At 37.3% G+C, this 13,783-nt stretch overlaps 1 protein-coding gene across 1 annotated transcript in view; it reads left to right on the top strand.

The window, feature by feature from the left end:
• The window catches only part of DDX11 (DEAD/H-box helicase 11), a 1,280,855-nt gene that overhangs the window by 695,939 nt on the left and 571,133 nt on the right, over window positions 1-13,783 (top strand). Inside the window, exon 13 of the mRNA XM_044087617.1 lies at window positions 3,699-3,743. Within this exon, the coding sequence (XP_043943552.1) occupies window positions 3,699-3,743 (45 nt within the window). The remainder of the gene's footprint in view (window positions 1-3,698; window positions 3,744-13,783) is intronic.

The raw sequence follows: 13,783 nt of genomic DNA, 5'->3' as shown, positions 1-13,783 counted from the left end.
ATGGGCTTCTGACCTAGTCGGACTTTCCCGGTAAACAAATGTAAATAAGTAAATAAATATCTGCAAGGCAATTTACATTTCATGTTATTATTGACAAAGCAGCCATTCTGATAGAAAGCTATTGCTCCTACTTCTGAATAATAGCCTTTTGAATATGTTTCCAAATTGCAGCTTACATGCACACACTAATGTTTGGCTTGCTGATCTTGTATGTAGTTGATCCTTTTCATCTCTATTTGAACTTGTCTCATTTTCCCAGACTTCTCATCTCAATAAAAACACTTAAGAAATGATAACTTAAGTACACTTTCAACCCCCTCCACCTCCTGTTAACTCACAAAAACACATGAAACTATATACACTTTCCAGAAAGGAAGTTTACCCCATCAAATAGGAGCAGTTGCACTTAGCCTCTCCTGCATCCAGAAATGTCTTTGATCTTCCAAAGAAAAAAATATCCTTAATACAGCTAGATATATCAGCTTGAATCTCACATCTCCCTCTTGACATCCCTAGATTGCTGGGAATAAACCTGTTCTAATCAGTCTGCTGTTCCATGCGCAGCCATTATGAAAGTCTCATAGTATTTCATTGCTGAGCATTGTATGTATGTATGTATGTATATAGACTAAAGCTGTTTACTTAAGTGCATCTTAAGTATGCCTGTAATTGAATTGTTCATTACCACAACCTTAAATTCAGTGATGCCATTCCACAACTTAAACTTCTAGTAATTTTTTCTTGTCCTTTAAATTGTTTTGCTAAAATCCAATCACCCTTTACTACCTGAACTCTACCATTATTGTTTAATTGTTATGCTTCATCATATAGTTATTTAACATTTGTTTTAGAAAAGAGAGTATATAAAACAGAATGCACTTACCACTGAGAGCACATTTAACACAGCAATTTTGATCTCTTTAGATCCTCTTCACCTTTATAACTAACATTTATTCCTTTTGTTCTCTAATCCATTGGTGCATCAGTGAGTTTACTTCAAGGAAAAGTGAAATGAATGTATTTTCATATTCATCCTCTTCAGGACTACATATCTGTGTGGGTCCCAGGAAATGGAAAAATACATATTATTTTGTCTCCCCACAGACTGCAGTTTCATTAGCTGCTCGTGTTGACAAGAGTAAGTCAGAGAAAAGTAAACATGTTGCCCCAATAATTTGTCTGCATTATCAAAGAGCTGTTGACCACATTTCTTCATAAAATATTACTGTCCTTGTACTGAAATAATGCTCATTGATCTAGGAAGCATGTTAATTTGCATATCATTAATAGTCATAAGCCACTACTATTACTATGTAAAATAATTTAAAAATTAAAACAAAATGTATTTAAGTTAAAACTGGAACACGTGCAACTGTAAAGAAAAGATTTGTTAACAAAAAATAAAACACTAACCAAGGAAGTAAAAACTATTCTGTTTCACCTTGTGTTAATCTGTAATCTTACTATTGAAAAATGAACTAAAATTTACCAACTTTGATTTTCAACTGTTTGTTCAAATTCAGTGTTTTATTATTTAAGCCATCTCGTGTTTTCAACTCTTAAGGTAGTACTACCGATTTCCAACTATGTTTTCCCACATCTGTTCAAACAATATAGCCTCTGTTCATATTGTCAGCATTATGAATTGTATTGCTTTGAACAAAAAAGCAGCATCTTCAAGTGTGTCAAATGCTTTAGTGTCATTGGGAAGAAACTGTTTCAGTTTAGCTTGATAATTGTGCTTTCATGTTCTGTTATTTCAGGGCTTTTATCAGAGGCTGGTATGCTTTCCCTTTTTCCATAGTCATGGTGACATAATCATTATTGCATCTAATATTATTGTCCCCTTTTCTAAGAGGTGCATTAAACCACGCAAAACTTAAGACCAGTTCTTTGTTAAAGTAAGAGAGAAATATAAGTATGTTTTATCTAAAAGGAGACTTTAGACTAGGGGAAGATTTCTGTACTGATCTATGTGATCTCCCAATAGCATAAGACAGTCCCTCAGCCAGTTTCAGTATTTATGGAATCCAGGTTGTGATAAAGTTTATCGTATTACTCCCATCCTTATTTTTTGGCACTCTAAGATATTTTTTTATTTCTAACTGGTCTATTTTCTAAATCGTCTACTTTGTGACATCTAAAATAAGTTTCTTCTAAAGCAAAACATTTGGCTATCTTCTTCATATAATCTGCCTTCATTGTCATTAAAAGTTTCTATCTTTTGAGTTTCTTGATGTTGTATCATAATAAATGATAGTTGGGGCTGTTTGGAACAATTTTCTTAAATCCATTTTTGAGTTAAACTGTTCTATTTTTATAGGTTCTGACTAGAAGATACTACTTGTTTACCTTTCTCTAAGAAATTATCTAATGAAAAAGTTTTGGTAAAGCACCTTTCTCAATGCACGTCTAGTCATTTTCATATAAAGAAGGCTGACCATCAGTTTAATTACCCCAACAATGAATATTTTATCGGTGCTATTAATTTTCGTTGATTATTTGTTTCTTATCATTTGCTATAATTTTAGTTATTGTTTTGTTTTCCCAATCTGTAAAGTGCCTGGTTTCAAACACTTAAATAAAATTGAAGCTGGAGTCCACAAAATGTTAGTGTTTAGATCAAAGCATGTTTTGTAGATAATTTCACAGCTGAAAAAAATGACTTTCCTGTCAAGGTCAAGTTTTCCTGAGGCACACAACACAGGAGGTTCAACTCATTAGCAATAGTGGATGCCTTCCTATTAAGAACACATTTCTGAATTCATTTTAGATGACTGTTTCTTTTTGACCCTCTTAATTTTACGGATGGCAGAGAATGAGTGCAAATGACCAATTTTACCATGGTTCTGAAAATCTGAGTGAATTAAGAATTGTTTAAAATGCTTGCACTTTGGAGTTTTCCCCAGTGATATTTGACCTTACCTTGCAGATTTCTAAGTAAGAGATTAACTGGTTGACATCCATTTATTTATATTACTATCAAATACATGGCAGGCAACTTTCTGGTCCTGTTTCTGTGCAGTACTCTTGTTATCACAGGTCAGCTAACTGCTTTAGTTTTGTCTTAACGCATACTTGCTTATGGCGGGTATACTACTGTTTAGTACATCAGAGAATTACTGTGTGTATTTTCCAAAGTGCTCCAGATTCGTCATTAGTGATGATGATTTTGTCCTTGCTCTGTATATTACCATTGTATCAGATATTTAATTTTATACTTGCTCACTAAAAAGATTCCTAAAAATGATTGAGTTTGTTATTTTGAGAGAAGCTCTTAGCCTAGCTTTAGTATGGCCTTCTTGTTTCTGACACTAATACATATTAGGTCATATGAAGTCACTAGGGCTACCTTTACATACCTCTTAGCAAAACAAGCTTTTAAATTATTAAAATGTCTGTTTCTGCTTACATTGATGCTGGATGAAGTAAATGCAATTTGTTACAAGCTAGAAATATTATATTAGTGTTTAAAAAAGCTTAAGAAGTTGAGAGTTACTGTGTAACTAATTATTATATAAAATAAAGCATTGCAAGGTGCTTAAGTCTGGGCACGGATCATTTACTTTTAGTATTGCAGGAGACCAGAAACAAAAGAAATGTGCAGATTGACCAGGAAACACTGTTGCTTTAAATTTATAGTTCAAGAACATAAAGTAGTATTCTCATTTTACTTTTTTTTTTTTTTTTTTTTGTAGGTAAACCTGGCCAGAATCCAAATATCCAGTGCGTCTCCCAGTCAGGTATTTAAGTGTCGACATACTGTTCATGTTAACTTTGATAAATGTACAGTGTTCACTCTTTTGAGATAGGTCTTTAGATCTTAGAGCCAGTAAGTTGCTTGCTTAACATTCCACATGTACAAGTTGTGTAAGATGAATCCAGTTTGTGAAGCTAGCTGAGAGTGTGTTTTAAGCACTATGGTGTTTTGCCATTCATTTACGTGTTATGTCTTATATGTTCATAGGTACGCAGTAGGCTGGATGGCCTTTCAGCCCAATTTTATGCCTAGCCAAGTTTCCTTTTTGTGTTTGAAATTACCTATTTCATTTGGTTATAGATTGGCCTTGCCCATCTCAGGGTCAATAAATATATATTACCCCTTATGAGAGTAACAGGGATCATACCATAGATAATTTGAGAGGACCTGTGCATGGGATAAAGCATTTGGGAACTGCATTTGTCCATTAGTAGTACAGGGAGCAGTCCTGGGGTAAATTTTCTGTTTCCCTCCCATAGATCTACGTTGCACTTGAAAATGGACAGGGATGAACTTTATTTTATGAGGATGGGGAATTTGCTACCTAGCAGCAGTATCCTCTATGAAATATACCTGTCCCTCCAAACCATTCTGTTGATGTTACAGAAGAGGTTTAGATCCCTAGACAGAGTATTTCTGATGTATTTCTTATCAAGGTTACACATGTAGGTCCGTATAACTATGAAATTACACTTTTTCATATTTCATATTCCTTCAGAATGTTTCACTGGCTATCTTGTTTTGCCATTTTATAGGATTTTTGAGTAGTAAGAGTAAAAGAGAGAGAGAGATGGATACTTCTCCAATATTCTAAAGTTCCATTCCTCATGTGGAATGTCATACTTAAATCCAAGTAACTCCTTCTCTGACTCTCTCCAAAATTTTGACTTGTCCTGCATGGCTAACTTGGAACATTACTTTTCGTTTCTTTAACCGTGTATCCTTTCATTTGTAAATAATTTTCAAAGTTTTTACAGTAGTGTTGTAATACATTTCTGGTGTTCCTTTCTTGAACTATGCATTTAAATGTTTGAATACTTTTCAAGTATAGAGTTTCAGTTTCTGGAGCCCAAAGGGGATCCTAAAGGGAGATTGAAGGGTTTCCCTCTAAATCATTTGCTTTCTTTTTCCCTCAAAAGAATTATGATAACGTATGTATGAATTTTGTTTACATTTGTCTAATTAATCATTTAGAATTTTAAGAAATGTCTTTCATGATTGACACATTACAAAATAATAATAAAGTAGCTGTATAGCATACCCATTTTAACATTAGGATATATAACAGGTCTATATTATATTTTCAAAAGTTTCAAACATCGAACACCATATGGTCGACACCATATGAGCAATGTTTGAAATTTCGAAAATATAATAAAAAAATAAAAATAAAAAACTATACTTACCTAAACGCTGTAGGCAGGGGGCCAAGCCCCCTCTGCACCCACGACACCCCCACTACTTAAAATTCCTACTCCGAGATTGCACTGCATTGAAGTAAAGGGAAAATATTCCCTACAATGAATTCCGTGTTACAGGTGCGATGTTATGACCAATCGGGTTCACTCAATACGCGTTTGCTGTTTACAATTTTCGATCACGCAATAGCAACCCATCTATAACATGGTTAATTTTGTAATCATGACAGCAAGTATTTATTACTAAAGTACTGGCAGAAGCAACAATAAGAACCACTTGTCAATACTGAGTATTGACTTGCTGTTGTGATATACTGCAAACAGTATAATGGGAGGACAGGAGATATAGTAAATTATTAGCACATAAGAAATTATACTGTAATTGATATGATTTTGTTATGGTGATAGGCTGTATATCTTTTACAGATCAGGTACTGCAGTTTTCCTTGTCTGGGTTCATTTGTGATAAATTGCAGAATATGAATCCACTTCCAGGACAGAAATGCAGCAAAAAAGGAAAACAACATATACAAAAAGTATTTCGGCTTAGAGTAAAAAAAAACATTAATTAACTTTTATTCTGATAGGAAGAAGTTCATTCTCAGTATCTTCTAGGGCTGAGGCAGCTCAGCAGACTTTAGGACAGCTTTGCATTCCAAACCTTTGCAGGTTGCTACATTCCTCCCCAACCCATAAAGCCCCATGGAAACTCTCTTCTCCAGATCTTTATTGCCTCTCTTTGCTAAATATCAAGATTCTAAATTTCTTAGCCTCTCTTTGCTAAATATCAAGATTCCAATTTTTTTTTATATCTTCTGATACTTCAGCAAGTTATAAGTTCTTTATCGCCTTTCCGCAGTCTATTCTGCAGAGCAGGTTTTTTATTGTATTTTGCTTAGAAGTATGTCTCTCTTCTTTTCTCCAAACTCAAGTCCAGTTTTGCTCCTAAAAATAGTCTTTCTTAGCTACCCTTTCATATCTACTTGTTATACTTGGAGTGTTGGCAAAGATGTTCTGCCGTATGTGTAGAAATGCCTTTCTACCCTGGCAGTCTGTCAAAGCTCAAAACTCCTCCCACTGCCTGTGAGTGAGAAGGGGCACTCACTTGGCAGGAGCAAGACAGCTTTCACACTCACAGACAGGACCCATTCAGTTTCCTTGTGCTGCAGTCAGAGAAGCATCAAGATTTCACTTTTCCTGCTGGGGATTCAAGCTGCAGAGCTCAGATAAGAAACTTATTTTGGGTTTTATTTCCTCACTCTGCCTTTACTTATCAGTGCATGAATAGTGTATTCTGCTTTGAGAGTTTTTTTTCTGATTAGACGTTTTGCATATGCTTCTGTTGTGACTTTATCATAGTAAGACCTGTTGATTAAAAACTTTATTTGGAAGTTTTGATAGGAGAACTTGCTGACATTGCATTTTTTTTCTTTGTTATAATTATTTGAGGTGATTGAGTAGAATTACAGCATTTACCTAATATTTTCATTTAAATTGCAATGTTGGTGTCATTTTGCATGTTAAACTTTTTCTGACAGGAATTGTCATCAATTTATGATTTATTTCTTGTCTTATAGTGCTTTAGGCTGCATCCATTCATTTTGACTGGAACTAGTCCCCCCCCCTTTTTTATACAAAATAATGAGACTTTTGTGCATATATTTTATGCTTGGAACTGTATTATTGGAACTATCATTTTATTAAGAGCAGTCTTTAAAATAGTAACCCCTGCAGAAATAAGACATCAAATTACTTTTGGTGACGTTTTGTATATTAAACATTTCTGACAGGAATTTTTCATCTTTTTATGATTTATTTCTTGTCTGATAATGTTTTAGGCTGTACCCATTCATTTAGACTAAAATTAGCCTTCTTTTTACAAAATCAGGGGACTTTTGAGCATGTGTTTTATGCTTTAGGTTCATAGGTTCATACTAGGCTATCTGCCCGAGGGCATTTACAAGCCTAGCCCATAGTTTTGTGGCTTACGCCACCCCTTTAGTATGGGGAACTATACCCATTATTTTGCTGTGCCTCTGTTGAGCAGTGACACTGAGGTAATCCCTGGGGTATATCTGCGATCTCCCATCCATTGGTCAAGATTTATCTTGAACAAGGCCAGCGAGGTGCTCTGCCTCACATATACCGGGATTTTATTCCACAGCATAGGGAGTCTTTGGGTGATAACTGAAAATACTGTCATTTTTTCAGTGCAGTGGTCAGAGTAGTATCCCTGCAGCAATAGTCTTTAGATTGCTATTTAGAGGGAGAATAGTGGCATTTGTTTAGTGGGATTTGTTTATCTTCATGCTGGGTTAGCCATGCAGCCAGTATTTGGTATTGAGCTGGCTAGTTTCTTGTCCCCCTGACTTGATGGACCCACCTTCTTCCCCGTCTGCTCTTAAAAAATGAAAAAATAAATAAATTAATTAAAAAAAATATGCCTCAGCCTACAGCTTGTGGCTCAGCAGTATCTTTGGCTTCTGGAAGGTTATCTGACTGTTTGTCTTCTGTTACCTCACGGTCTCCTGTAGTGGTCGCAGTATCATGACTCAAAGGTCAGATACATCATCCAGGTCTATGCCATTGCGTGTTTCCAGCATGGGAGAGCCAAGCCCTGTAGATGCAGGGGAAGTCAAGGGTGTAAGATCTATTCCCAATATTGATACTTTTTCCCCTGGGGATTCTCCCACTCGTACAGTATGTACTAAAAAGCAAATGAAGGTCCTCCACATGATGAGGCAGCATTCTCTGACTGATTTCCCTCCTGGGATGGTGGCTATAGGTAGATCCATGGCTCAGGCAGTTGTTTACAGGGTGCATACCCTGGTTATAGTAACGCTGAGCTTCCACCCCCAGTCAGTTTGATAAGGATCCTGATTTTGAAGGGGATCCTGTATCTGAGGTTTCTGACCTGTTTGTCGGATCATTTGGTTTTCTGTGACGAGGAACAGATACGGGGACCCAAATTGATTGAAGCTTTGGCTAAGAAGGAGTTTAAGAATTTTAGGGTATGCTTGGCCACATTTGGCCTACAAGCTCTTTTGTCTGCAGACCTTCCTTCTATGTCCTCAGTGATGGTTGCTGTTATGAAGATCTTTTTACCCAGTTACTCAAGACTGACTTGGCAAGTGGCTGGAATCTCCGGGAAAGAAGCTGGTACAGTCCACCATGGCAACTTTCAGTGTTTAACTACCAGTGTTTTCTGTGGAAGTCTGTGCTGAGATGCTTGTATAGTTTAGATGCGTTTGCTGCATCATTGCCTGCAGACCAAAAGGTCTGTGTTTAAAGTTATTTTCAGGCCTAAAGTGGTTTCATTCTTCACTGACTACCAGGCTTTTTATTCTTCACTGTTCCTTCCGTAACCTGGGTATTAGGGGAAAACCTTTCTTATTCCTTGGATGTGCATAGGCAACTCAGGTACTAAATTGACAGAGTAAAGCTCATTAGGAAGGCCAGAAGGCCCCCCCCCCCCACTTTTCCTGAAAAAAGAAAGGTCAACCTGTTTCTAAGCAATTCATTGCAAGTGAGTTGTCCCACTGTATTTTTTGTTATGTCCCCCATGGCAAGGCGAATACAGGCAGGGTAAAGGTACTTTTCGCCAAGGCCTTTTCATCAACAATGACATTTTGGAAAAGAGTGGACTCTAGAGGTATTCTAGAGGCAGCAGCTTGTTTCTCCATCCTTACTTCATGAAGCACTACATACTGGCTGCTTTTCAAGATCCAATGAAAGCTTTGCAAGGACCGCTCTCCAGGTGCTCTTGAACCCTTATGCCTTCCTCCTCCCAGGTTGGGTAAGCTACGGTAATCTACCCATGTGCCAGTAAGGCAGTATGTTTGTTGAACATAGTACAATTGCACAAGTCCCACTTATCTGTAACAGTAGATGTTCGTTGAATATTGCTTTATTGCCAGTACCTTCACACCATCCCCCTTTTGTGGGGTGTATATAGTTGGAGGGTGAAGTTGATGATGATGATAATGTGCTTTCATTCTGCAACCTTTTTATTGTATGTGTGGCATTTGGTATGCAGCAGTAGATGTTCACAAAGCCTGTGTTCTTACCTGCTGTTCCTGTTAGACCCTAGAAAACTGAATATATCCTGCCTTTGAGTGCAAAGAGCTGCTCTGGCCCTGCCAAGTGATTGGCCCTTCTTACTCACAGATGGGCAGTGGGAGCAGTTCTGAGCTTTGACAGACTGCCAGATGGAGGGCAGAAAGGCACTTCTGTCCATATACCAGTAAGTAAGAGTTTTCTACGAACATCTACTGTTACAGGTATGTGGAACTTACGCAATGTACTTTTCTTGGTTTGTGTGATGGTGCTTGGTATCTGCTGTTTGTTTGTCCCTACCTTCTTTAGGAACCATTTTCACTTTTGTTGCAGTAGGCCAGTTGAGCTTCGTTTTCATTAAGTGTGCCTTTTTGCTCTTCCAGCACTGTGGAACAAGGGTTCATAAGTGTTCTTTTGTAGAGAAATTCTCCATCAGGATAGTTACTTCTCTGCTGTCTCTGGCCTTAGTGAGAGCCATGGGTAAGACAGGTGTGACATTTGCCAGGACTTAACACGTATCTCCCATCAACATCAACAAGAAAGGCTCTGGTTGCATCTGCATCAGCAAGTGCTTGCCTTCCACTCCTTTTACTTAGGTTTGACCTCAGATTTAACAGCTCAGAGTTCTGGTATTCTCTCCATCTCAAAATGCTTGTGCTGTCTGCATTTGTTTTCTTAAAATTTCTAAGCCCAGGAAGTGGCAGTTGACTTCTTCAGCCTTAGAAGTTCGTAGTGTAACGCCCACATCCTCTATAGTAAGGTCAGAGGTCAAGTGGCACAAAAACCTAAGAGGCACAAACATCTCCCTTTAGGTCCTGAGGGGTCAATTAATATAATGGAGCCTTCAGTTAATAGTCATTTAACATGACTGATTCACCAGTTTAGGTTCATAGTTCTTATTCCAGTCCACTTGAACACTGACCTTCCACAAATGACAGTAGGACAAAGGATTCTAGGAGAGTCCATTCTTCCTCTTCAGTTCACAGGCATTCATCTTCCTTGTGTGGGTCCACTCCTAGGCCCCTGAGGTAGGCCAAATTTAGGAAGAAACATCTGATCTCCCCTTCCAAGTCCCTTACCTCTGATCAGGATGATGAAGAGAAGGATGCTGATATCTTGTCATCCCACTGGATGACATCAAGTTTGTGGAAATCCTGGAGATGCATGAAAATTAGAAATAGACCACTGAACCTCTGTTCTCCCTGAAAGGACCTTCCAGAAAGCCTTTTGATTTACCAATACCAAGCGATCTTTATGGGCTGTCTCTCCTGCCACATATCATATTTTGTCAAGATGGCCACTCAAGATGCCTGATCTGCCCTTGACATAGTAGCTGCTGTCCTGAGGAAGGCTGATGGAGTTTTATATACTCTCATGGATTATGTTTTTTGGTCATGGACTCCAAAGCCAGATACATCTGCTGTTCTTTTTCACTTAGCCCTTCCATATCCCTTTCTGTTTACGTGCACTCTGTTATCATTACTTGACAGGAAGGTAGTCTCTTTAACCCATGGTCCAAATTGCTACTTAACCTTATTCCACTCTGTTGCTCCTCCCTCCTAAGGTAGATTGGTCCTTTGTTAATTTCACTGAGCAAATTCCAGCTCCCTTTCACCTACTTTCTATACCTCTACTTGCAGATATCCCTATTTGAAAAACACTCTTCTCCATTTCTGTACTTGTATAGTTCTTAAAATACTTTGTGCTACTTTATGAATGTAATACTCTTTTTTTATTACTGTTCGCCTTGGGGACTTGCATCCAAACTCTTTGTCTCTATATATTGATCTCCCACTATGTTTTATCATCAAAGTTATGCTTTTCCAGTTTGATTCATACAGTTTTGCTGAGTTATGTATATGAATCTTAACTTACTAGTTTTAAAGTACCCCTTCAAATCAGGTAACCATAATCAACTTATCCCACTTAACATTTGCCCTCTTCCCAAACTTCATAAATTCCTTCAACTCTTTATTAGTTGTCATGCAACAGTACAGACAAGAAGCTATCTCACAGATTGAGATTGGGCTAACTGAGTAATAGGTCCTTCTAACTCCCACCCCCCCCAATACCCAGACTATATTATTCTTCCATAAACAACTATCCACCCCAAAAATTACTTCTCGGGTCTATCATCAATAATACCAAGATAGAAATGGTAACCCATGCCAAACAACAAAGAGGTGCCATTAATGAAAACCTAAAATTCAACGACCACATAAAATGGGCTGTGAAGACAACCCATGAAAAATTGGGAACCCTATATACAGCCAAAGTCTACATAACAAAGCAGACTAGGATAAGCATTGCCTCACCTCTCCTTATCCATACTCTCTTATACCATACCATCAAGTTACAGTCTCAGCTCTGCTTGCTTGACCAGTGCTATAATAATATTGCATAATGTGTTGCCAACTATCATTATAGGATACATCACTGCCTCTCACTAAAGTAATTTCAGTGGATGGAATTAAGGCACTGTTTAACCTGCTCACAGGTTGTCGCAACACAAAAAACTTGTATAATTCAGACAAATGCCCAAGTCTGAAGAGTATTTATCAAAATATATTAATATTAATATATATATAAAATTTAAAGTATTAAAGAGCATTTAGTATCAGCGGGAAAGAGTAAGGGCAGTTGAAAAATAAAGTAGAGAAGAAAAAGGGGTTTGTGTGGCAAGAAACTGAGACACTGAAGATAGATAGTAGTAGTATAACGTCTCATACAGAAATAGTAGCAAGATCATGCAAGGGGATATGTCATAGAGGCAGAGACGGAGTGAAGACCTGACTAGCAAAATAGATACAACAGGAAACTAGACGGTGGTGTTGTGGTTATATTGTGTTTTATAAAGAGCAGCTAAATCAAGTGCACAGTGAGTAGATAGTATAATGGGTTATCTGCAGTTTATGCAATGAGTTCATATTAAACTTGCATACAAAGGCCCATCAGTATGGCAGCATGCATGAGGTATAGTAAGTAGAAATGTAGGTACCCTAACACATGAATATACTTCCACAGTTCCTTTTAGGAAAGAAGAAACGGGTGAAATTGCATGGAGGAATTAAAATGAAAAAGAATGTCTTGGTAAGAAATTGGCGAATATTGGACAGTAGTGACTGAGAGAGAAAAAAGCTGTTGTAATGAAGAAAAGGGTTATTTCGAGCATGATGGGGTGTCATTCATTTCATTTAGTACTTGCAGTCTGAAAGGCAGTGCCTTAACGTGTTGAGTTACTTTGATGGTCTTGATTGGGGGCGCTGGATACATCTAATAAAAGGTAAGATGCTGGGCTTCGTAATGTTACCAGCCTTTATGTAGGAGAGAAGGAAATTAATATGGAACATGGGCAAAAGACCTTAAAATATGAATCTTAATGGAAATATAGATACTTGAGGTTAAGTGGCTTGTAACATGTAAGAATAAATTTAATAATATTTTGCAGCTTTTTTTGGTCCTTTCCAGATGTGACAGACAGACTGTTAAAGTGTGTGCCAAAAGGAGATTGAATGTGAATAGTGAAGAGAGAGAAGCGATTGGGATAGGAATAGAGAATGTTAAAGAAATGAGTTGAAAGTGGAAGGGTGTTAAATATTAAGTGCTTCCATATTAAAATTGTGAGAGCTGATACCGTGAGTCCGGACATTCTGAAATATAAATTGATATGCATACAAATGGCAGTGAATTCTGAAACTTATGAACATCTAAGCATTTTAGCTGGGGAGCGTTTGCTCCACTGCATTCTTGAATGTGTTTTTAAGGAACTGTGTCATACACACACACACACACACACACACACACACACACACACACACACACACACACACACACACACACACACCATGGTACTTATGTGTACCAATCCCAAGATCACCCTACCCTAGAGCTGAGGACTTTTTCAGTATGCCAGAGTCAATGACTGAGCATGAATACTTCCACAGTTTTGGTTCTTAGAGTTTAAATTGGTATGTTTTATTAATGGTGCCTGATATCCCCTATGTGTATGTTTCTCTTTTGTGTTTGGTTTAAATTCTTCCATATAGAAGGAAAGTGTGAACATGTATCTGAGGAACAGGAGTAAAGAGGAGAAGTGAAGGTCATAAAAACACAGATAACTAAATAAAATTTCAAAACGTAATGGCGTGAAGTTATTGTGATCATAAATGGACAAACTAATGTGAAGCTGTGCTGGAAAATACAGTTAGAATGAGACTAAAGAATGTGGAAAATAAGAGCTGTTATATATGAAAATCAAAGGAAAGGCTCTTCCTGAGAAATGCAGACTGGTATTTGAGAATTTTAGTGTCCGACGGCCCTGGAATGAAGATGATGTATGCTGAAAAAAATTAATGATAGGATAAAATCAAAATGTTAATGTTTATATATTAGGAATAAGAGGAGGGTTAGTGGTGGGGGTGATGAAAGAAAGAGAAAAAACTGCCAGTAGTTGAAGAATAGAGAACATGTATGGGTATGTAGAATGAATACAAGAAAATGCATCATCATCCCCTTTGGGGAAAGTGATGTCCCCACAAATTATCAAATT

The sequence above is a fragment of the Protopterus annectens genome, chromosome 11.part0, assembly GCF_019279795.1.
Source record: "Protopterus annectens isolate FY-2018-M chromosome 11.part0, PAN1.0, whole genome shotgun sequence".
Classification (NCBI taxonomy): domain Eukaryota; kingdom Metazoa; phylum Chordata; order Ceratodontiformes; family Protopteridae; genus Protopterus; species Protopterus annectens.
The sequence above is the reverse complement of the archived record's forward strand: the minus strand, read 5'-3'. Positions and strand labels throughout refer to the sequence as shown.